The sequence below is a fragment of the Ovis canadensis genome, chromosome 3 (assembly GCF_042477335.2).
Source record: "Ovis canadensis isolate MfBH-ARS-UI-01 breed Bighorn chromosome 3, ARS-UI_OviCan_v2, whole genome shotgun sequence".
NCBI lineage: Eukaryota > Metazoa > Chordata > Mammalia > Artiodactyla > Bovidae > Ovis > Ovis canadensis.
Window position 1 is genome coordinate 168,794,649 of NC_091247.1, and position 24,312 is coordinate 168,818,960.

General features: G+C 47.9%; 3 protein-coding genes and 1 long non-coding RNA gene across 6 annotated transcripts in view; 2 read left to right on the forward strand and 2 right to left on the reverse strand.

Annotated features, from left to right (window-relative positions):
- RBMS2 (RNA binding motif single stranded interacting protein 2) overlaps positions 1 to 1,401 on the reverse strand; it is an 82,138-nt gene extending 80,737 nt beyond the window's left edge. For both annotated transcript variants that reach the window (XR_011255283.1, XM_069581007.1), the window contains exon 1: positions 1,096 to 1,401. The gene's annotated coding sequence lies outside the window, so the exon portion shown is untranslated. The remainder of the gene's footprint in view (positions 1 to 1,095) is intronic.
- A 160-nt stretch (positions 1,402 to 1,561) lies between these two features.
- On the forward strand, positions 1,562 to 14,786 carry GLS2 (glutaminase 2). Of its 2 annotated transcripts, none has more exons than XM_069581014.1 (18): positions 1,562 to 1,986; positions 5,874 to 5,973; positions 6,386 to 6,507; positions 7,080 to 7,209; positions 7,743 to 7,822; positions 7,905 to 8,068; positions 8,553 to 8,611; positions 9,884 to 9,916; positions 10,211 to 10,269; positions 10,820 to 10,886; positions 11,012 to 11,062; positions 11,277 to 11,453; positions 12,112 to 12,243; positions 12,354 to 12,446; positions 12,640 to 12,701; positions 13,217 to 13,293; positions 13,582 to 13,645; positions 13,791 to 14,786. In XM_069581014.1, exons 1-18 carry the CDS (start codon positions 1,805 to 1,807, stop codon positions 13,945 to 13,947), a joined length of 1,809 nt encoding a protein of 602 aa, XP_069437115.1. In that variant the 5' UTR covers positions 1,562 to 1,804; the 3' UTR covers positions 13,948 to 14,786. The 2 variants fall into 2 exon arrangements, with proteins under 2 accessions (XP_069437115.1, XP_069437114.1); XM_069581013.1 differs by having other exon boundaries at positions 1,564 to 1,986; positions 10,184 to 10,269.
- On the reverse strand, positions 14,424 to 16,574 carry SPRYD4 (SPRY domain containing 4). Its single transcript, XM_069581016.1, has 2 exons — positions 16,369 to 16,574; positions 14,424 to 16,024 (listed from the first exon to the last, which is right to left on the reverse strand). Exons 1-2 carry the CDS (start codon positions 16,571 to 16,573, stop codon positions 15,486 to 15,488), a joined length of 744 nt encoding a protein of 247 aa, XP_069437117.1. The 5' UTR covers position 16,574; the 3' UTR covers positions 14,424 to 15,485.
- LOC138435873 (uncharacterized) lies at positions 15,832 to 23,898 on the forward strand. The gene is made up of 2 exons (XR_011255284.1): positions 15,832 to 16,577; positions 23,341 to 23,898. It is a non-coding gene; the product is annotated as an uncharacterized lncRNA (long non-coding RNA).
- Positions 23,899 to 24,312: the final 414 nt, after the last annotated feature.

Here is a 24,312-nt window from a genome sequence, read left to right on the forward strand (position 1 = left end):
GAACATACCAGTGTATGGTTTTGATATTTCTTTTCCCACAGTTATCCTTGATGCTCATTTTAATCCAAAAACAAAAAGGAAAGCCAGTGACATTCTGTGATATAGTAAGCCTCTAATCAACTCTTAGTATTGTATCATACTGACCCCACACAAATCTTTCTTCAGGAAAGAGGTCATTTCCTGGGATAATTCAATGGTTAATTTTGGTAAGGGCTGCACGGTGGAGACGGCCTTGAGGTCAGAGACTTGAGTCTGATTCCCAATCCTGGTACCTATTAGAGGGGTTATCTGAGTCAAAGAAAATCTTAATTTCTGAGTCTTAGTTTCCTCATCTTCAAAATGGGACTAGTAACAGCTATTCTTTAGGTCTCTGGTAAGAAGGAGGGAAACTATATAAAGCGGTTGACACACCATGTTATTATTTCCATGAGCTTCTATTAAATGCTGTGAAGATACGGGCGAATGCTCTCTTTGTTGCAAATGATAAATTTTCTGAATGTGCTTAGTTTTCAAAATTCTTTTTGTACATCTTTTCTAACCGTGAGGAATACAGAGGAAAGCAATTAAGATAAAATTTCGGGAGCACCTAATGGTTTATAAAATGTTTAAGGGCTCAGAATTAAGGACAGTTCAGTTCAGTTGCTCAGTCGTGTCCGACTTTTTGCGACCCCATGAATCGCAGCACGCCAGGCCTCCCTGTCCATCACCAACTTCCGGAGTTCACTCAAACTCACGTCCATCGAGTCGGTGATGCCATCCAGCCATCTCATCCTCTGTCGTCCCCTTCTCCTCCTGCCCCCAATCACTCCCGGCATCAGAGTCTTTTCCAATGAGTCAACTCTTCGCATGAGGTGGCCAAAGTACTGGAGTTTCAGCTTTAGCATCATTCCTTCCAAAGAACACCCAGGGCTGATCTCCTTTAGAATGGACTGGTTGGACACCTAAGTCTTAAACAGCCACTAAGCAGCAGAACTAAAACGAAAACCCAGGCACCCTAGCAACCTAGGGGGATCTTTCCTCCGTCCACTGATCTCACTGAAGTGCTGCAGGCTGTTTCCAGCCGGGGTAATGCCGGCCACCTGACTCCTCACTCACCAACACCACGTGCTGGAGACTGGGCGTTCCGCCTCGATGCCGCACTACGAGGGAGGGTACTGACAGCTGGTTCTGGCCTTCGAATGTCGAAGGTCACGTAAGAGGCCTCTTGAACATGGCTCACTCTTATCCGAGTAAGAAGGGGTACCGCTCTCCCCTCTCTCCGAGACTTCCATCGTTCTGACCGCCACCGCGTCCTTGGCCCTCGCAACTGCCCCCACTTTAGCTTTCCCGCCCTCAGCGCCTGCATGTACCGCTAGCCGCAGCGGGCCAGAGCCCGGAGGAATCGGTCCGCTTTTATGGACCGCCCACCGCCTTGCTTTCATTGGGTAGCCTCATCTTATCTCCGCCCCCAAGTTTTTTTTTTTTTACTTTCTCAATGATTGGACCTGGGCATTGTCCATCCCAACTCTCAAGCACCGCCCCCTTCTCACCAGCTGCTAGACCCCCGCCCCCCGGCGCCTCTGCTCCATCGCGTGCGCGCCTCCGCGATGCCCTGTCTAGGGGGAATTGGGTGCTCCTGGCACTGTCCCGAGCCTTGTAGAGACCGGCCCCTCCTCCTGCACCAACCCCACCCACCGGGCCTCTCCTCTCCACTGCACTCCATCACTGAGCTCTCCCCACCTGGTCCGCGGTTCTTCCGGCCCTGCCTCCAACCACCTCTCAGACGCCCTGGGCGCTCGGGCCGAGCGGGCGGCGAGCTGGGAGGATGCGCTCCGTCAAAGCTCTACAGAATTCGTTGAGCAGAGCTGGCAGTCACTGCCGGCGGGGAGGCTGGGGTCACCTGAGCCAGAACCCTCTCCTTGGCTGGGGCGTCCGGCACCACCTCAGTGAGGCCGCGGCGCAGGGCAAGGAGACGCCGCACAGCCACCAGACGCAGCATCAGGATCAGTAAGACTCGCGGGACAGGGGCAAGGGACAGGCTCGCTCCCACTCCCTCTGCGGTTCCCGCTAGCTTCCGAGTCCTGCTCCCTCAGGAGCGCATCCCATCTCCCTTCTCCTCTCCTCGCTTACTGTCCTGCGATGCCTTTTCCTTTAAATCTGGGGCTTTGGGTCCGCCACGCTCGGGCGGTAAAGTGCCGTCCGCCCGGGAGGGCTTTTGGGCAGGTCGGTGCTCGGGATGGTGCTTATCCAAGGTGCGTACTTAATAGGGAATGCCGGTGGGCGCGGAGTGTTGCTTGGTGCACGTGTCTGAGTGCAGGGCAGTGTGAGCACTGCCCATCCTCACCCTCATTTTCTCCCTGATCCTCGTGTGTATTTTCGGGCATGCGTGGGTGTGGAACAGCCTGCCTCGTGTCCTGGTGTACTTGGATCTGTGTGTGACCCGTGTTTCGGCATGTAATGTGATGTTCGAGTGTTATCGGTACGCAGATACGTGCGTATGTCGTCTGCGTATGTGTTGTGTGTGTAATCAGGACTCCCTAATCTAGAATAAGGGTGGTTCTCCGATTGGTTTTTGAAGGAGGAAAATCTGTAGAGGAGGGGAAGATCATAAAACGCAGATCTCCCAAACCAGAGCCAGTCAAGAGCCATTAAACGTGCTGCTCAGGCGGCTCCCTGATTTAAGGTGTTTTCTTCCTTTGGTCTCAGTCAGCCCTAGAGGCTGAACCTCTCTCTCCCCCACCACCCAGGAACACTTGGTGGATGAGCCTCTTGTCGTCCACACGCAGAAACAGACTGAGAAGGAAATTTTGTCGTCCCCAGAATCCAACAGAGACACTATGCAGGTAGCCCCTGCTCTTTTATAGCGAGAATAAGAAATTAACCAATTCCCCTGTCATTGACATCTATTGAGGACAATCAGAAAGACATGCACACTATAATTAAAGTAACCAGACAGACCACTCTGTCCTCTACCTCACCACCACCGGATTTCCTGTCCTGGACTGTTGATGGAATTCTCCAGGCCAGAACACTGGAGTAGGTAGCCATTCCCTTATCCAGGGGGTCTTCCCAACCCAGGGATCGAACTCAGGTCTCCCACATTGCAGGCAGATTCTTTACCGTCTGATCCACCCAGGAAGCCCCCTGTACTGGACAGGTAACATTCAATAAGCTTTATCTATTTATCCTTGATGGCTCAGTGGTAAAGAATCCACCTGCCAATGCAGGAGACTCCGGTTCTGTCCCTGGGTGGGGAAGATCCCCTGGAGAAGGAAATGCAACCCACTCCAGTATTGTTGCCTGGGAAATTCCATGGACAGAGGAGCCTGGCGGGCTACAGTCCATGGAGTCGCAAAAGAGTCGGACAAGAGTTAGCAACTAAACAATTTATTATTGGTAAGAATTGTTACTGTGCTATTCATCAGCCTCTTTTCAAGGAGACATAGAATGTTTAAAGAATAAACCTTCTGTCTCCCAGTCTACTTTCCACCCAAACTTTTCCCAAATAATCACCTTGAGAGAAATAGTGGTGGGATAGAGAAAAGGTCTAATCTCCCTCACCCTCACATTTTCTGTGGGATAGGGAGCAAGTGTGTGTGTGTGTGTGTGTGTGTGTGTGTTTAACTGGAGTATTTGATTTACAGTTGGAAGTGTTCTTAGGAAACTTGATCCTCCTACCTATTGCTGCCTGTGCTCCCAGAGACTTCTTGGTAAAGGCCTTGGACTGATACTCCTTTGGGCAGAAGGGGTTGAGGGCATGGAGAGGGATGGGTTCTGGGAATGTGGTACCCTCCATGAGGGGAAAGTGTTCTTGGTGGAGAAGGAGGGTAGCAAAGAGAAAAAGCCCTGTAATTCAGGTTATTGTTTCATTTTTTAATATTTAGCTTTATTTCTAATTATTAAAGAAAAACAAGGTAAATAGAGTATCAAGGAAAAAATTAAGGTTCCAATATTAGAGGTAACCATATATCTGTATTCAGTATAAATCCATGATTTATATCCACATATATACTACATGCTATATATGGATATATAAAAATTTAACAGAAGTAGGATCATAGTATTCCTATTCTTTGATAGCCTATCTTTTCCATTTATAAACAGCTTTTAATATTATTTAATGTGTGCATGCATGATATTGTCCTTTTAATGGCTGCTGTTTTGTCATTGTAAGATTCCATGGTATTGAGATATCCTAATTTATTTAACCAATCTTCAGTTTAGTTACTACATATTCTTATGCAGTTGTTCAATTATGTCTTAGAGCAAATTCTTAGGAAATTTTGCTCCGCAGAGACATCTGTCGTTGATATCTTGTACAACCTTCTGGAGATATTGTATGCAAATATCAACAAATATATGTTGATATCTCTGGTAGGGGAACTAAGATCCCGAATGCTGCCTGGCCCAGCCCTGCCTCCAAAAAAAACTAAGAAGACACGACAGTAGAGCAGGGAAGATTGTTTTCTGTCAATAAGATGGTATGTTGTGTCATACCAGCAGCATAAGTGAAATTAGGAGTTTGGGGAATCCTTTGCAGAGTTAATAACATTTGATGTGGACTTTGTAGGATGAGCAGGACTGTACAGGTGAAGGAGGAAAAGGTCTTTCCATGCAGAAGTTTCAGTATACACAACAAAGCCAGGAAGCCTGACAGTGCCTTAGCCCATTTGGGGAGCCACCTATTTATTACCTGTACCATACTATGGTAGACTTAGGCTTCCCTGGTGGCTCAGATGGTGAAAGCGTCTGCCTACCATGCAGGAGACCTGGGTTCCATCCCTGGGCTGGGAAGATCCCCTGGAGAAGGAAATGGCAACCCACTCCAGTATTCTTGTCTGGAAAATCCCATGGACAGAAGAGCCTGGTAGGCTACAGTCCATGGGGTCGCAAAGAGTCGGACACAACTGAGCAACTTCACTTCACTTCACCATACTATAGTACCATAGTATAAACTGTGTTCTTCAGCTTGCTTCTTTTATTTAATATTACTCCTGGCATAACTGACGTGTGGGGGCATGGTAGAAAGTAGGAAAGGAATGTTGGCAGGTTTTAAAGAGCCTTTAATGCCATACTAAGAAATAGAACTTATTTTGTAGGTACTAGGGAACTATCAAAGGTCTGATTAGAGAAATGATATTTGAGTTTTGGAAAGATAACTGTCACATTGTGAACAATGGGTTGCAAGTCAAGAGAATGTGTAATCGACAAACAAGGAGCCACTGAGCAAATACTTTGTGAAAGATAGTTTTTCATGGAATGTTGTTGAAATTAAACCTCACATTACCCTTGTGAAGCAGATATTAAACCCTTATTTTAGAGATGAGGAAGCAGGTTTGGCTGTATTAAATAACCTGACTTACTATCCATATTAAGATCATATAGCTATTACGGGGCAAACTCTGTACTTTCTACTACCCCATTCCAGCAGAGGGGGAGAGAAGAAAAGCACATGGATTTGATAGATTCATCCAGGTTTGGTTATGGGTGTAAGGTATGGGGATTGTCCAAATGATTCTACGTTTCCAGCTTGGCCTGTGGGTAAGTGGTAACACTGTTAATCCAAATGGGAAACACAAGAGGAGGAGCAGAGGGAGGGCGGCAGGCAAGATGACCTCAGACTTGGACATGCTGAGTTTGCAGTGCTATGGTACATCTAGAAATGGCAATTATCTAGGAGGCCACTAGAAACAAATGTCTGAAGTTTAGGAACACAAGAAAGCTGGAGAACAGCACAGATGTGACAGGTTAGAATTACAGGGATAGATCAGAAGGTTCAGGGAGGCGGTGTAGACCGAGGACACCTCCCTACTGATCAGCCCTTGTTCTAGCAGGAGGAGCAGGGAGCAGTTCTCAGTTTCCTGTCCTTCTCACCTGTCTCTGCCTCCAAACAGTGACTCTTCAGAGAGTGGCATGCTGTCCCGTCTGGGTGACCTGCTCTTCTACACTGTTGCTGAGGGACAGGAACGAATCCCCATCCATAAGTTCACTACTGTAAGTTCCTCTCCACCTGCTCGGGATACCTTAGGATCTCTGGAAACTGGGAGAAGGTAGGACAGGTACAAGGCAGCTAATGGGCGGCTTCATTATGAGGAGGAAAAACAGCTGATGATAGCAGATAGCTTAGGCTGTTCCAGAAGGAGTAATTCAACCCTCTGACTGCCTATCTTCTTGGTTTGGCACATACATCCAAGGGGTTCAGAAACCAGCTGCCTTGATGAAAAAGGGCAGGAAACCCATGTTAGCCTTCAAAATTGCTATACTCCATCCTTTCTTAGTCTGCAAACCCATTTGTTCCACCTGTTGTAGTAGTTGGGGTTAAGCTCATTGTTATCCATTGGGGAAAATGATTAGGATTGGATTATTGTCCTTGTAGTTGACCTTACCAGGCTTCTTTCCCCGGAAGGCGCTGAAGGCCACCGGACTGCAGACGTCAGATCCCCGGCTCCGGGACTGCATGAGCCAGATGCGCCGCATGGTTCGAGAGTCCAACAGTGGTGGCCTCTTGGACCGAGATCTTTTCCGAAAGTGAGGGCCCGGGAAACAAGGGCACCCCGTCTCAAAACTGTTCTGGGGACACAGACTTTAATAGCCAGGAGGAATCCTAGGGATTCAAGTCAACCCCTCACTTAATTTTATCATTTACTGGTTACATGAGCAACACGTGAATATGCCTATACTTATTATAAAAATTCAAACAACAGAGAAATACATGTTCTCTTTTCCTTCTCTCCCCGATCCCAGTCCCATTTTCCAGAAGTAAACAGATTAGTAGGTATCTTCTAGGTAATGTCCATGTACATATGTAAACATTTAAGATTTAAAATATAAAACCCACTTACAGATTATTCAGGAGGTTTTTTTCCTCCTATCCCAGGACACTATGTCTTGCAATATCTTTCCATATCATTACAACCCTTCATTTTAGAGGCATAGAAACAAGACCCAGAAAGATCCAGTGATAGACCAAAGGGTACATACACAGATGTTGGTCCCAAACCCGATGACCACTCACACTTTTTATTCCCAACCACCATGCCTCCACATGAGTCACAGCTGTGTCTCTCCAGCCCTCTAACCCAATCGTGTCTGGGATCCAGGTGTGTGAGCAGCAACATTGTGCTACTGACTCAGGCCTTCCGAAAGAAGTTTGTCATTCCTGATTTTGAGGAGTTCACGAGCCATGTGGACCGCATCTTTGAGGATGCCAAAGAGCTCACTGGAGGCAAGGTGAGGGCCAAGGGACAGAGGGAGGAGCAAGGGCTCTGGGCCAGGTATACCTTGCTTCTCGGAGATTTCCTGGCGCTGGGAATCCAACTGATGAGAGATGAAAAGCAGAACCTCTAAAAGTGGGGGACAAGGGCTTTATGTATTTTTACCTGTGATTTCTAGAGCAAGTGAGGGAATCTGATGTTTTTATGGAGACAACTGACATAAGGATTCAATAGAACTTTGAAAGAGACTATAGGGTTATTGAGCCTAAGGAGAGAAAGGAAAGCTAACCCAGTATTCTCTTTGTATTAATACCTTCTATGCGCTTTACTGCTATCTCTATAGGAGTGGGTCTGCAGAAGTGTAAGGCCTAGGACTTAAGGCTTCGGTGTCTCTAGGAACACCAGGCAGGAGGGAACCCTGTTGTCCTGCAGAAGTCAGAATTTTAGCTTTTATCTAAAAGATTCTCCTGATCCTGAACCTCAGCTCTGTTCCCCCTCTCCATGTCCATTTCTCCACTGTCTCTGTTTTGTCTACCCACTCCTACACAGGTGGCAGCCTACATCCCTCAGCTGGCCAAGTCAAATCCAGACCTGTGGGGCGTTTCGCTGTGCACTGTGGACGGTCAACGGTGAGATGCTGGCTGAGGAAGGGGAGGCAGGGCACAGGTGCAGAGCATAGTCCAACCCCTGTCATGGCCCGTTCGCCTCCAGGCACTCCGTGGGCCACACAAAGATCCCCTTCTGCCTGCAGTCCTGCGTGAAGCCCCTCACATATGCCATCTCCATAAGCACCCTAGGCACGGACTACGTGCACAGGTTCGTGGGCAAGGAGCCCAGTGGCCTGCGCTACAACACACTCTCCCTCAATGAGGAAGGTGAGCACTCCCTGGGCCCGGACCAGACTCACAGACGTCCGCTTGTTATCCCACCCCTCTCCCAAGGGTATGTGTTTCTTTGCCCTTCCTTTTTTTTATCTTTGGCCTCATTACTGTACAGACTTTCCCTAGCTGCAGCGAGCGGGGCTACTCTCGAGTTGCGGACCACTGTCTTCTCATTGCGGTGGCTTCCCTTGTGGAACACGGGCTCTAGGGTACTCAGTCTTCAGTAGTAGCAGCACTCGGGCTCCGTAATTGCAGGGCACAGGCTGAGTTACCTTGTAACATGTGGAATCTTCCTGGACCAGGGATCAAACCCGTGCCCCCTGCATTGACAGGGGGGAGTCCTCTGCCCTTCCCGATCAGCTCTGTCACTCCATCCTCCCCAGCAAAGAAACCTTTCCCATCTACCCTGCAGAGTGAGCAGGCTGTAAAGGTTTTACTCAGTGGCTGATAAGATGCCGGGTGGTTTGTATTTCCCCAGGAATCCCCCATAACCCCATGGTCAATGCTGGTGCCATTGTTGTGAGCTCCCTGATCAAGGTCAGTGCTACCTAGGCTTCTGGAAGGTACTGCTCTCTAGCTCGCCTTGTTCTTCTATCCTTCATATCTGCCTGTCTCTCCAGGGAGATTGGTGGGGCCTTGATTCATTTGAGGGTGCCCAGGAGGCAGTGAAGACACAGCAGGGACTCATAAATTATGCTGAGGACATTACTAAAGGGAACTGTATCCCTGCCCCCACCCATGAGTCTGGGGCCCAGAGCTTCCTGGCCCAGAGAGAAGACAGCAGGTCCTGACCCCAGTCTAGAATCAAGGGCCGAATGCCAGACACAAGGGGAGGACAGCTCTGTTAGGTACTGATTGGCCACTTCTGGGTGAGGGACTCATGGAAAGAAGGGTGAATGGCCAGACCGGGCAGCTGTTCACGTCACCCGGAGCTGTGAGTTGGCCTTGAGCAAGGATGTCAGGCCAGCCTGTCAGCTGTAGGTCTCCCAGAGCTTGAGCAACACCCCGAGAACAGTGTGGGCAGCAACAATCCAGAGCCAATCGCAGCCCCTCCTGAGGAAGGTGGTGTTAGGAACCCTCCCCCTAGGGACTCAGGTGTCAGAGTTCCTGCAGTGTTGACACTATAGCTGACACAGACAGGAAGCAATTGGAGGTTTGGGGCGACAAGGCTCTCCCCTTGCTCTGGGATCACTCTGTCTACAGCCCTGTATCTGGGACCTGCCTCATCCCATCCCCATCTAAACAGACCCTACTGACGTGACCCTTAGCTAGAATCTTTAACTTTACTTCAATTATCAATATAGTTTATATAGTTGAGTATTACAGTGTATGCAACACACACCCTCCTCCCATTCCCATCACTCACTCCAGGATTGGAGACGGCTGTGGGCATCAGGAATAGCACAGAGTAAGGCTCCTGCGGGGGAATAAGCAACGAGGATGGGGAGCAGGAATAGGGGCAGGGCTTGGGGACAGGACTGGAACCAGGAACATGAAAGTGGGAGTGAGGGATGAGAATTGGCATTGAGGATGGAGATGGGAGTGAAACCCGGGGATGGGTGAGGCTCACAGATGGGGTGAAATTATCTGCACTCATTACTTGATCACAAACTCTAAATGGTTTTTAAGATCACTACATAGGCATGGATACAAAAAGTCTCAGTTAAAACAAAAAAAAAGTCATCGTAAAACGCAACACATGCCCAGTCACAAAACCAATCTAACAGTTTGTCTCCACGAGGTCCTTCTGGCCCTCCCTGTCAGCCTCCTAGGCTTAGAATACTGACAGCTCTTTTTATTGCCTTGCAGATGGACTGTAACAAAGCAGAAAAGTTTGACTTTGTAAGTTCCCTCGCTGCTCAGCCCCTGGCTGCTTTTCTCTATGGCAAGGTGTCCATTCCAGCTGCCCCGGTGCCTGGCTTTAACCGCACTTTGATGGTGCACCAGCCCATACTAGAAGCCTTATTTCCAGAAGTGTGGGGATCTGGTGTCAGGGAGGAAGACCTTCAGAAGTCCCTGCTGGCATAAGGACTGAGGAGTGCAGAGGGTTAGGAGTGCCGGGGTACAGAAGCCTGTGTGTGTTCACTAGGGGTTTTCATGCATGGGGAGCCTCCCATGCTTCCTTTTCTCTTCCAGGTCTTGCAATATCTGAACAAAATGGCTGGGAATGAATACATGGGTTTCAGCAATGCCACGTAAGGCCCTGTTCACAGCACTGGCTAAATGTGTGTGTGTGGGGGTGTTTTGAGTATGTGTACACACATGCTGAGGGGCGCCTTTGAGGGGGAGGGGGCGTGGTGACTAGAGGAGGAGGATAGAATGCTAGGAGGAAGGAATCCCAGGGGAACTTTGACCTCCCAGATTCCTCCCTGCCCCATCCTCGACATTTGTTTGCTTTGTAAAAGAATTTGTTCCATTTCTGCTTAGTACTTAACGTGAAAAACAGCGTGAGAGTCTGCACCTGGGCCCTTTCTTGCCAAGCTTCGCGAAGCCAAAAACCTCATTTTCCTAGGCTAGGTGACCACACCGTTTGGGCTTGGCTGTGTTTTTCACACTACCATAAAGCTGGGCCCAGTGCTGGCTTAGGTTCAGACATTTCCTCCAGTATCACTGAGAGAATTTATAAAAGGGCTGATATAGTTTGACATGTGCAATCTAGTTTTCTCTTTGAGGGAAGGTATTTCTCCCCCTTCTCCTCACACCCATCTTTCAAATGTCAACTACTAAATTGGGTGTCTGCTTCAGATTCCAGTCAGAGAAGGAAACGGGGGATCGGAATTATGCCATCGGTTATTATCTAAAGGAAAAGAAGGTAACCGGGAGAGGCGGTAGAGAAAGTCCCTGGGAATTCTGCGCTGGTGTAAGGGCGGAGGGGGTTGGGGACTTCTGGCAGTGCGACAGGGATTGCTGATGGCTCTCTCCTCTTCTTCCTTGCAGTGCTTTCCTAAAGGGGTGGACATGATGGCTGCCCTTGATCTCTACTTCCAGGTAAGCAAACGCCGCCATTCAGCCCGGGGCCAAGGGAGTAAGACAGCCTTCCTTCCTTCCTGTGACCCACAAGATGGTCACCAGGGGTCCCGGGGCCCTTCAGAAACACCAGGACAAATTGTTGAAGGGTCAAGGTGTCAAGAACATTGCAGTACACCTCAGAGCACAGCATCCGGGTCCACTCCACACCCTCACCTCTGCCTCGTCTCCACAGCTGTGCTCTGTGGAGGTGACCTGTGAATCGGGCAGTGTCATGGCAGCCACCCTGGCCAATGGTGGGATCTGCCCCATCACTGGAGAGAGCGTGCTGAGTGCGGAAGCCGTGCGCAACACCCTCAGCCTCATGCACTCCTGCGGCATGTACGACTTCTCGGGCCAGTTTGCCTTCCATGTGAGTGCGTCTGGCCCTGCCATCCATTCGTCACGAGCCCAGAGCCAAGAAGAGAGGACGCTGAGTCTCTGAAGGTGGAGAGGTGGACGTGTGTTCCTGCCTCTCACTCACTAACCTCCAGCTGAGCAATTTAGGCCAAGAATCCTTAGGGGAGTTTGCCAAACACAGCAAGCCCCTCAAACACATAAATGCAGGAGAGTACAATTTCAGACCGACCTCACTGCCGCCCTTCACATGGCTGGAGGCTCTTCAGGTCTCATACAGGCAGCCACTTCCAAAGAGAGGCTTTTCTGACCACCCACTTCTCCACTGGGCACCTCCCTCCCTCCCCCCACTTCATCTTCAATCACAGCACCCGGCTCTTTTTCTAATGTGTTATCCTAAGTTGTGATTATTTTTGTCTTTGTCTGCCTCCTACCACCTGAATATAAGTTAACTGACAGACTTTGTCCTAGCTCTAGGACAGCTTCAGGCACAGAGGAGATAGGTTCCTTACTGAAGCCACAAATTTAAAAGAGGGCAGGGGAGGACAGGAATAAGAAAAGCTAATTAACAAGCCAACAGTGAGATGGGCGTGGCCTTGCCCATGCAGTCATTTGGGATTGGCTAAGAGTTGGGGCATCTCTGGCTCATCCTCAGTTCCAACTTTGTCCCCAAGGTGGGCCTGCCGGCCAAATCAGCTGTCTCAGGAGCCATCCTCCTGGTGGTGCCCAACATCATGGGGATGATGTGTCTATCACCTCCACTGGACAAGCTGGGGAACAGCTATAGGGGGGTCCACTTCTGCCAAGTAAGTTACTTTGCATATAGTAGTTTGTATTTTTGAATGAGAAAATAAAAGCAATTTCAAGCTCCTACTAAGTGCAGGAAGTAAACCATTTCTTTGCCTTACAATTCCAGAGGTTGGTGTCTCTCTTCAATTTCCACAACTATGATAACCTGAGGCACTGTGCTCGGAAATTAGACCCACGGCGTGAAGGGGGAGAAGTCCGGGTAAGGAAAACCCTTGGGGCTGGGGGGTACTCATAAGACTATTTCAGAAAAGAACATTACATAACACTTCAGTAAAACTGTAGGCTAAATTAACCCCTAAGGCTAACACACAAGGGAGGGGGACAGGGAAGAGCTGGGCATGGGTGGGTTCAAAGTCACAGTTCATCTCAGGCGGATCTGATTTGTTTTCCAGAACAAGACTGTGGTGAACCTGTTATTTGCTGCCTCTAGTGGAGATGTCTCAGCTCTTCGAAGGTACTTATACTCTGACCAAATAAACACAATAAAATACTCCTCGTCAGAAATTTCATTAGCCGTCAACATAGCTAAACAGTTGCTTCAGCCTTACAGTCAGACTGAATGGTCAGAGACTGTATTTAAATGAGTTTTTTCTTTAAAGTACAGTGACTGCCATGTGATAAGAACTTAATTAATGGTAGCCACTATTGTGATTAATCTGGGTGTTAAAAGCAGAGTCCTAGGAGATCGGTAAGGACCTTGCCTCAAATGGACTACCAACACCAATGAACCTGTACTGGGCACCTACTACAGGTAGGCAGCTATGTTCCTGGAACCATCACACTCACCTGTGACACAGGAGTTGACAGCCTCATCAGATAGAGAACACAGACTGTACAGAGTCCGCAGATCTTGTCATAAACTCTGTCTTGCTTTTTCTGGAACTCATCCAGTCTGACCCCACTTCAGAAAAGCTACCAGTGACTCTAAGCTGATCTGGGTAACTCCAGCTACTTTCTACTCCCCTTTAGGTTTGCCTTGTCAGCCATGGACATGGAACAGAAAGACTATGACTCCCGCACCGCCCTGCACGTTGCTGCCGCTGAAGGTATCTGAAGGTTAAAAATAAGAGGGGAAGCAGATCCCAAGACCTTTCTTTTCTACCAAGAGTACCCCCCATTATGTGTGCCCACAAGGTTTCAGAGGCAACAACTAGTTTTGTCTGGATGGCCTTCAGTGTGCAGGCTATTACTGGGTGCTGCAGGGAGCAAAACTGGGAAGAAGCCTTTCCCCCTCCCCTTTTAGTTCAGACTCCAGCTGCCAAGTGTCTACGCACATTACCACCACAAGCGTTAGGATCTATACCCTCTCGTTTTCCTTCTGCCCATGTTCCTAGGACACACTGAAGTTGTTAAATTCCTGATTGAGGCCTGCAAAGTGAATCCTTTTGTCAAGGACAGGTGAGTAGGATTAAGCTAAAGTGGTGGGGGACAGAAAATGGGCAGCAACCTCTCTACTTCTGCGCTCCAGCTACCAGTTAGGTGTATAACCAGGGCACTCTTGATGTCTTCTTTGCCTGCTCATGGTCTCTGTTCCTCCTCTCAGGTGGGGCAACATCCCCCTGGATGATGCTGTGCAGTTCAACCACCTGGAAGTGGTGAAACTGCTCCAAGACTACCAGGACTCATACACACCATCTGAGACTTGGGCTGAAGCTGCAGCTGAGGCCCTGTCCAAAGAGAACTTAGAGAGCATGGTGTGAGCATGGGGCGTGCATGGTCCCTCCCCAAGAAAAAGCACGAGCTGGCCACACACTTAGCATATAACCACCAAACATGCTACGGAGGGCCGCACTGCTTCAGTGGGGACCAGGACTAAGGCCAGTGCTTTTCGTGAAAGAGTTGAAATACCCCATTCCCTTGGCAGAAAGCGTACAGAGACGTGCCTTTGTGGACACCTGCAGTAGAGCTATCAGCAAAGATTGTGGGCTTCTTAAAAGTACAGACTAATGGCTTAGCCCACTCCAGATCATCCCAGGTTTTCACGCAGGTCCCCTCTTCTCTCCCAAGAAGCCATTCTGAGAGAGAGTCCGGAGGAGGGGCTTTAGCCACCCCACACGTGTATACGTACACAGAGGAAGAGGGAGCTATGTACTGGGCTTTAATAGTCTGGAGACTTCCCCCTTGGCCAGAAGTGCTGCTGCTACTGCTAATAGCAATTTTATAGACAGAGAAAGTATTTTGTGCTCAAATAAACTTTAATTACACGAATGATTTTTGCCAGACCCAGTCCTTCTCTTTCTCCCCTAGGGCCACCCAGCTGCATCACCATCATAAAGGTATTGTAGAGTAAGATGGAATCACAAAGTCAGACAGAGCCCAAAGAATACATATTTCACATACATACTCACCCTACTAGGTAAATACTGCTTTAGATAAAGTATATTCTGCTGCCAAGTGGGAGCAACTGCTTGGTTTGAACAAACCCCCAAGTGAATTGTGTAAGACCTCAGGCCTCCTTCCTTGCTCTGGAAGTCAGAACTGTAGCTGAAATGAAGATGGACTGCCTGGAGAATAAAGTTTTTGGCACTCATTCCCTCAATATCCCCCATGTGTCTCTTCCCCTTTGTGGTCATGATTGTAACTGGTCTAGTGATTGCAACAGATGACCAGATCAGAGGTGTGCAATTAAGGCAGATGGACTCAGGGTGAGGAGACCTGCAGCTGTGTGGGGCTGAGAGTCTTAACACTGAAGCATTAGGGAAGGAGGGCTCTGTTCTCATCCTGACACAGTCAGTAAAGCACTGCTTGAGGGAGCCAGAGCCCAAACTCTGGATGTGCTGTACAGAAAGGGCCAAGTCATTCACGGCACCACTGCTCCAGCCAGAGGTAGAAAGGATTTACTCTGGAGAGATTAGGTAGAGCCTCCAAAACAAACAAGTTAGATGTGGGCAAAGGGAGGGAGAGGTAGCACAGTGATGAAATTCAAACAAAGCTGAAGGGTAAGACCCCCAGAACTAAATACAGTCTGAGAAAGGCCTGGACACAGGGAGACAGAGATTGAAGGAGAAAGTACATTCATAGTAGCCTAGGAAATTGGCAGTAGTTTGGGGGAGGGGAGAGCATGGCCATATGCCTAGCTTTCACAAGGTAGGAGAAAGGAAGATAACAAATATTGCACAGAGGACCCGTCACTGAATTTTCGGAGCCAGCAGTTTCTTCGGGCACAGCTAAAAGGTTTCAGACACTTGGAGCAGGAGGCAGGCCAAGAGAGTGATTAGGGGCTCCAGTCATGGACATACTAGAGCCCTTCAGGTACCTCAAGCCCTGAATGGGTCAGCAGCTCTCCATCCCAAAGGGCAAAGGCAGGCACCACTGGACCCCGGAAATCTGTCTGTAGTATGTGGACCACAGCAATCCGGTTCACATCCACCAGGCTCAGCTTCTGGGCCTCATACTCCAGCAGCAGCCCCACCTTCTCTGGCTGCCCCATGCCCTCAACTGGGGCTTTCTCGTTGGCCAACATGGTGTGCCACTTGCGCTGAGCATAGGTGAACACCCAGGAACGATCGTCAACACCGATGCAGCTATCGCGAGACATGTCCACATCTGCCACTCCTATCCGGAACTGCTGAGAGCGCTTCACTGTCACCTCCCAGTAATGCCTGCCACTGGTGACAGCTGTGTCTGCCAGCACAACTGCCCACTCCCGGAAGCGCTCCACATTAAGGGCTAATTTTGTAGGCTCCAATCCCACCATGCCGTATTTGACACCTGTGTCACCTTTGAAGAGTAACAGGCTGCTGTGGGCTGTCTTTTCTTCCAGTTTGAAACTGATGCCTGCGGGCAGAGCAAAAAGACTGGATAATGACGTGAGCTAGAACTCTAGAACGTACACAAGCCGATGTAAAACAGGCAGACAGATCACGAGGAAACACGGAAGAGTCAGAATGTCGAGCGGACAAGAGAGCTAGGGCGCTTTACTACGGGCAGCCCAAGGAGCCGAAAAACTCGGACTGGAGAAGCCGTGTAATTTAAAGAAACCAGAGAGTCTCCCGCGTTTGGAACGCAGGTGGAGGAAGGGAATGAGTCGAAGGGGCTGGGGATGTTTCTCCCGCGGGCTCCAGGAATATCAGACGGAAACTATTTTGGACGTAAAAGAAAGTAAAAGGATAGAAGCCTACCTCTGCGGGCTTCCGTGGCGGCAACCCCCAATCGTTTGGCTCCCCGGCGGCACAGGCACAACGAACGTGCAAAGGGGAGCGCCATCTTGCGCCACGGATGAACAGGGCACGCCCCCAGCTGAGACCCCTCCATCTGCCCGCCTGCTCCTCTAGCACGTGGCGCTCGAGAGCGCGCCGCGCAGTGTGATGACGTAAGAGCCGCCATTTTAGTGAGTTCTGTTTCTGTTCCCTCGGGTGTGGTTAATAGGGTATTTTGCGGGGCGGAATGCTGTTCTTACAGGACGTTTAGAAAGTGTAGCAAGACGGTTATAAGTATAGATTTTAGAATTAAACAGTGACTGGATTCGAGCCCACCACCTGTGTTGTTGTTCAGTCACTGTGTCATCTCCGACTCTGCGACCCCGTGGACTGCAGCACGCCAGGCCTCCTGGTCCATCACCAACTCCCGGAGCTTGCTCAGACTCATGGCCATCGAGTTGGTGATGCCGTCCAACCATCTCATCCTCTGCCGTCCCTTCTCCTATTTCCTTCAGTCTTTCCCAGCATCAGGGTCTTTTCCATTGAGTCAGTTTTTCACATCAGATGGCCAAAGTATTGAAGCTTCAGATTCAGCATCAGTCCTTCCAATGAATATTCAGGACTGATTTCCTTTAGGATGGACTGGTTGGATCTCCTCGCAGTCCATGGGACTCTCAAGAGTCTTCTCCAACACCACAGTTCAAAACCACTTAATTTTTCTGTGCCATAATAGTCTCATTGAAAAAAAAGTGTCTAGTTGTCAGCCATAGTAAAAGTTAAATGAGAGAATACCCTAGAGTACATCTTGACAAATAACAACCACTGGGTAAGTGGCAGTTGTTAACAATAAATATTAATAAATGTTGGTTTTGTGTTTTCAGACCTGGCAAGGGAAGGTTTAACTCAATATTTGGTTTTCTCAGCTTACCCCAAAATATCACTGTTTTGGTTCAGAATGGATCAGTTAAGTGGGTGATTATGGAGGGCCTACATTTTGAACTTTTTTATTTGCTTGAGTCTCTATATCCCTGCTTTCTAGGATTATAAAGCCTCTTCTCAACGCTTTACTGGCCACCCAAATAACATCCCTATGATGCTGGCCAGGGTTCTGTGGGGCTCCCGGACACAGAGACCTTTTTGTCCCCCGTTTCTTGTAAACATGACTCCAGCTTCCATGACTTGAGTTCAAAAGGGCAGATCAGCCACAAAACCACCTGAGGCAAGATTAAAGGGACTGGAGAAGCTCATCAAAATTAGGAGACTGGTTGCTAAGACCAGCACACACCCTGTTATTGTTAACAACCCCACTCTTGAAACTTGGCAAAGAAAGAAGCATGCGCGACTTACCGCCTTGATTCTTATCACATACACTTGCCTAACTCTATAACCTTTTCCTACACACTGGAGGGGCAGAGGGAAAGAGGAGTGGGACAGTTCTTGAGGCATTAGCCTACTGCAGTCCCCCTTTGCCTGGCAAAGAAATAAAACCACTCTTTCCTTCTCCTCTATAACTCCAGCTCCTTATTTTTGTTTGGCATTAGCGCACAGATAGCCAAGATTCTGGCATCCCCATCTTCCTCCTATTCCCCCGAAAAAGGGGTTTCAAGTCTTTCAGCACCTAATTTACCAAAAATTATTCTCTTATTCCAGACTTCCAACTACTGGGCCTGTGGCAATGTCCCTAGTTCAGGCCACTGTCATCCTTGACCTGAACGGGGGCTTTCTTGTTTTAAGTGTGGTCGCCTCTAAATTGGTCTCCCAACTTCCACCTATCCTCCAGTGTTCACACTGCAACCAGAGTGATTTTTTAGTTTTTTTTTTATTTTTGGCTGTGCTGGGTTTTCACTGCTGTATGGGCTTTGCTCTAGCTGTGAGCAGGGGCTGCTCTGTGGTCACCGGGCCTGGGTTTCTCACTGCGGTGGCTTCTCCTGTGGTGCACTGGGGGTTTCAGTTACTGCGGCTCAAGGGCTCTAAAGCACAGGGTCAGTAGTTGTGGTGCTCAGGCTTAGTTGCTCCGCGACGTGGATCTTCCCAGATCAGGGATCAAACCCGCGTCTCCTGCACTGGCAGGGGGATTCTTTATAACCGAGCCAGCAGGGAAGCCTCAGAATGATATTTTTAAGTCACAAATCTGTTCACACCATGCTACTTTTATCTTTTGGGTTTTTTTGTTTGTTTTTCTCTACTTAAATGTTTTACTATGCCTGCATCATATTCCCTTGCACTGTTACAAGGTTTTACATGATATGACTGCTGCTTACCATCTTTTTCCCACAAAGCACAGTTCTTCTTTCAAAAGTCTATGAATCTAGTGAGAAGGTTGATGAGAATATTGGCAGCTGCATTATCATGGACTATGTGCTGTTATTGAAGTGGTTATAGGCTGCTCAGGAAGCAAAGGAGAAGCCTCTGATTGAGTAGTACATGAGAGATTGTTGGGAAGAGGCTTCCCAGAAGCCATATCTATGGCTTGCAAAGCAAAGGTGGTTAAGCTAATCTTGCTTTCCTACACACTTTCTCTTCCTCTATCCCTTGACTTGGTGAACTGCAACCCACAATGGTGCCCAGGCCAGAAAGCTGGAAGTCCTCGACTTCTTTGTCTCCCTCACTTCACATATCTCAGTTCAGTTCAGTCACTTAGTGATCTCTGACTCTTTGCGACCCTGTGGACTGAAGCACACCAGGCTTCCCTGTCCATCGCCAACTCCCAGAGCTTGCTAAAACTCATGGCCATCGAGTTGGTGATGCCATCCAACCATCTCATCCTCTGTCGTTCCCTTCTCCTCCTGCATCAGGGTCTTTTCCAATGAGTCAGTTCTTTGCATCAGGTGGCCAAAGTATTGGAGTTTCAGCTTCAAAATAAGTCTTTCAATTGAATATTCAGGACTGACTTCCTTTAGGATGGACTGGTTGGATCTCCTTGCAGTCCAAGGGACTCTTCAAGAGTCTTCTCCAACACTACAGTTCAAAAGCATCAATTCTTCAGCACTCAGCTTTCTTTGTAGCCCAATTCTCACATCCATACATGACTACTGGAAAAATGATAGCTTTGACTAGACGGATCTTTGTTGGCAAAGTAATATCTCTGCTTTTGAATATGCTGTCTAGGTTGGTCATAGCTTTTCTTCCAAGGAGCAAGCGTCTTTTACTTTCACGACTGCAGTCACCATCTGCAGTGATTTTGGAGCCCAAGAAAATAAAGTCTGTCACTCTTTCCATTGTCTCCCCATCTATTTGCCATGACATGATGGGACCAGATGCCATGATCTTAGTTTTATGAATGTTGAGTTTCAAGCCAACTTTTTCACTCTCATCAAGAGGCTCTTTAGTTCTTTGCTTTCTGCCATAAAGGTGGTGTCATCTGCGTATCTGAGACTGTTGATATTTCTCCCAGAAATCTTGATTCCTGCTTCTCACATATCTGATTGTTATTAAATCCCTATCACATTATTTCTCTCCGGTCTGCTGCATTGGGTTTTCGCCTTGTCTTCCATTCTCCTCTGTGAGGCTGAGGGAACATTTAAAGAGGCTAGCCCACCCACTAGGTTGTGAATTCATAAGGGGCTTTAAGTCCCTTGTACTCTGTGTTCCTGGGTCTCAGGATTCTCCTTAGTACAGAGTAAGTGTTCACTGTTTTTGAATAAAGGAATACGTAAGGGAGCTTTGTGCCAACGTTCTTGCATGCACTAGCTCATTCCTTCCAGCAGGGGCCAGCCTGGCTCAGCCTTTCCATCCCTATTAGGGTGTGAGAAGAGAGGTTTCCATTCTTTTCAAGACTAGAAGCACAGGTGTGAAGGTGACTTTCCCTTCAGTAGAGTCATCCTCTCCCAGGTGACGCTAGTGGTAAAGAACTCACCTGCCAATGCAGGAGACAAGAGATGCGGGTTTGATGCCTCAGTCAGGAAGATCCCCTGGAAGAGGCCATCGCAACCCACTCCAGTATTCTTACCTGGAGAATCCCATTAAGCTAGGAGCCTGGCGGGCTACCATCTATAGACTCACCAAGAATCGGACAGGACTGAATCGACTTAACACAGCACTCAGTAATGAGAAATTTCCAGGGTTGTATTTCTGTAGGACTTCTCCTTCTGTTCCTCCTGGTCCTAAGAGCTGAAGTGATCACTCCATGTTCCTCACGCTGTCAGACCACAACTGTATTACTTTATTCCCTGCTCAGGGGATAGTTTCTTACCTGTTATCTCTTGGATTATTTCACTTTTACAGACTATCTGACAAACTCACCTTCATTCTGTTGATCTATCTTCCTCATTGCTAATGAACAAGTAATTAACTCTTGAACATTTCCATGCATAATAAATAATTAGGAAGAGATAGAATTTTACTTGACAAAGAAGGAAAAGACATTTAAGCTAGAGGGAACAGCTTAGGATAAAGCACTGGCTTATAAAATAGAGTGGGCATTAGAGGAACAACAAGAAGCAGAGTATTCCCAGAGTCACATACTAGGGAGATAAGGAGAGTAGTTAGAAAAGTTGATACCGAATGATGAAGAGTCATGCGTGCCCTGATAAGAATGTTTTTCAGGCATATGAGAGTTGTTAAAGGGAACACAGGACAAATTACAGATCCTTTTACAAACAGAGCTGACAGCAACATGGAAAGTGAATTGGAGGGGATGAGACTAGAAACAGAGTTAAGCAGAGTCCAAAGACTCTGGGAGTCTTTGGTGTGGGCTCAGCTATCCAAAAAGTAGAACTGATGGAACTGTGGTTATTGCTAGGTAGGAGAAGGAAACTTGATTCATTGGTTTCTGACTTAATGAGAGGATACAGCCAGGGAAGGGGGGCGAGGGAAACCCACGAGAGAGGGGATATATGTATACATATAGCTGATTCACTTCATTGTACAACAGAAACTAGCACAACATTATAAAGCAACTATACTATAATAAAAAAATTTTTTAATGGGATACAGAAGGAAAAACATGTTTGGATGGGGAAAGATATTTAATTCAGTTTTGAACAGGCTGAATTGTGGTCTGTGGGACACCCAAGTAGGTGAAGACATTCTGTAGGTATATGGATATAAATTTCAAGGGAGGGGATGACTTAGATGAAGTCATCCAAGGAGAGGATGTAAACTAGAGTAAGTAGGGAATAAGCTGAAGGTGTGATCCTAGGGAATACCAGTATCTGAGATATAAAAGTGCTTAGAATGGGACCTGACCCATAGCAAGCATTGGTCTGCCTGGCTTGGGTTGTATCTGACTCCACAGGAAAGAAAGTGGAGAAGGAGGCAAGGACAGGGTCAGTTCAGTTCAGTTGCTCAGTCATTTCCGACTCTATGACCTCATGGACTGCAGCACACCAGGATTCCCTGTCCATCCCAACTCCCCAAGCTTGCTCAAACTCATGTCCTTCGAGTTGGCGATGCCATCCAACCATCTCATCCTCTGTCATCCCCTTCTCCTCCCGCCTTCAGTCTTTTGCAGCATCAGGGTCTTTTCCAATAAGTCAGTTCTTCGCATCAGGTGGCCAAAGTATTGGAGTTTCAGCTTAAGCAACAGTCCTTCCAAGGACAGGATAGACTAGACTATTTACTCTATTTCTTGGATTACTCCATTTCTAACACACAGGGGCCCTAGCCTGATCCAAGTGCTAATTGGAGCCCTTAAATATGAGTGGGAGAGGGATGATGCCCTCAGAGCTTGGTGATTGTTCTGGACTTTGCCAGGAGTCAGCAGTCAGCAAAGCATTACCAGAGAAAGAGAGAGAAGGGGGGCCCTCAGGAGCTAGCCAAAGGGGCTGCTAGGCTAGCTTGTGCTGTGCTGGGGCCTTTGTCCTACTGAAACTGTCCACACAATGGAGCTGGGTTAAATGCTGACCTGGCATTCTAAGTACAGGGCTGGAATGGAGATTCCACGTGGTGGAAGCAGAGACAGATGGTCACCCAGCCCCTCAGTACCGTATCACTATTCACCCACACTGTAATTGCTAGAGAGGATGGTCCATACTTGATAAGCATGAAATTGTGTTTATATCTGATTAATGCATGAGTCAGTTCATTTCTACTTCAAGCCAGTCAACTTAACATGGATGTATTGCTCAGGTGTATATCATCTTGTCCTCATACAATCCTGTATGATCAACAAAGTGGATTTTTTGTGTTTCTTTTTTTAAATTTTCTTTCTAATTGAAGGATAAATGCTTTACAATATCGTGCTGGTTTTTGCCGTACATTAACATGCATCAGCCATAGGTATACATACATACCCTCCTTCTTGAATCTCCCTGCCACCTCCCACCACCCATCTCTGTTGTCACAGAACATTGACTTGAGCTCCCTGAGTCATACATCTAGTTCCCACCGTCTATCCATTCTACATGTGGTAGTGTGTATATTCCCATGCTACTCCCTCCAGGAGACAGTGGACAGGGAGGCCAGGCGTGCTGCAGTCCATGGGGTCGCAAGAGTCAGATACGACTGAGCGACTGAACAACAACTCTCTCCATTTGTCAGCAAAGTAGATTTTTTATGGAACTCAAATGGGTTATTCTTTGGGTCCAGGGGATACAGGGTGGCTAGAGAGTAGCTTCAGAAAGGTAGGGAGCCGGTGCTAGGCAACCTCAGAGGTAGCTGTAGTCCTCATAAAGGACCACTGTACAGAAATGCAGCAAGGCAAATTGCTCTGCCTGAAGATTCCCTAAACTTTACAGACTCACTTGCTCCTTGGTCGTATGGATTATGCTTCCACTGCACCTCTGTGGGACAGAAATGGGGTCTTCTGACATGGGGAGTGAATATAGGCTCACTAGCCCCAGAAACAGAAATAAGTTGAAAGGCTGATGGTTAGTAACCAAAAATAACTGAGTCAAGTGTATAGATAGAGGAGACTCTAGAATGGATTACTATTATAAGCCATGAAGACTTGAAATAACTTTGTAACTACCCCAGGTTTGTTATTTTACAAATTCCTTTTCTCCATTTCCATAGTTCCTAGTGGAAAAAACTTCAAAAATGTTTGCAAGAGGCTTCCCTGGTGGCTCAGTGGTAAAGAATCCGCCTGCCAATGCAGGAGACACAGTCTTCTCTGGTCTGGGAAGATCCCACGTGCCACCCCGGAGCAACTAAGCCCATGCTCAGCCCATGCGCCACAATTACTGAGCCTGTGCTCCGGAGCCCGAGAGCCGCAGCTGCTGATCCTACGCACCCTAGAGCCGTGCTCTGCAACAGAAGCCTCCGCAGTGAGAACCCCACACAGCAGTGAAGACCCAGTCAGAAACAAATACATAAAAAATCCTTTAAAAGCATTTTTAAAAATGTAGGTTTACTTGAAGCCAGAAGAGAGAAATGTGGAGAATCCAGGAGTAAACTTCATTGTCAACCCCCGAAAAGAACTCCCAACACAACAATGGCGTAGTGGGGAATTCCCTGGCAATCCAATGGTTGGACTCCACACTTCCAATAACAGGGGGCATGGGTTCAGTCCCTGGTTGGGGAACTAAGATCCCACATGCCAAACTGGGCGTGGCCAAAAATATTTTTTAAAAAGAATGAAGTGGAATGATAGCAAAAAAGTGAACAAACTAACCAGAAAGGAAGACGGAGCTGAACACTGTGTGTCCTGGGTGATCCCAGGAGTGTTGACCTAGGAATCCCCTGCACTCCCATGCAACTCCTCAAAGATGCTTTCCTTTGCCGATTCCAGTGACCCAAGTGCTGGCTCACCACTGGGACCTGCTCACTGCTTGACTGTTTATGGTGAGGGACGGACTGTCTTTACCTTGCCTTTCCTAGAATTCTTCTCATTGTCTTCCAGATCTGCACACTAGCTTTCCTCTTTGCCTCTCTGACTCCTGAAACCCAGGTTCGTAGCAATGATTAGGAGTCCCTCCCTTCACTGTGAGCACCTCTGGTTGACTGAAGCCAACCAGAAGGCTCAGAGAGCTTATATTGATTTATTCA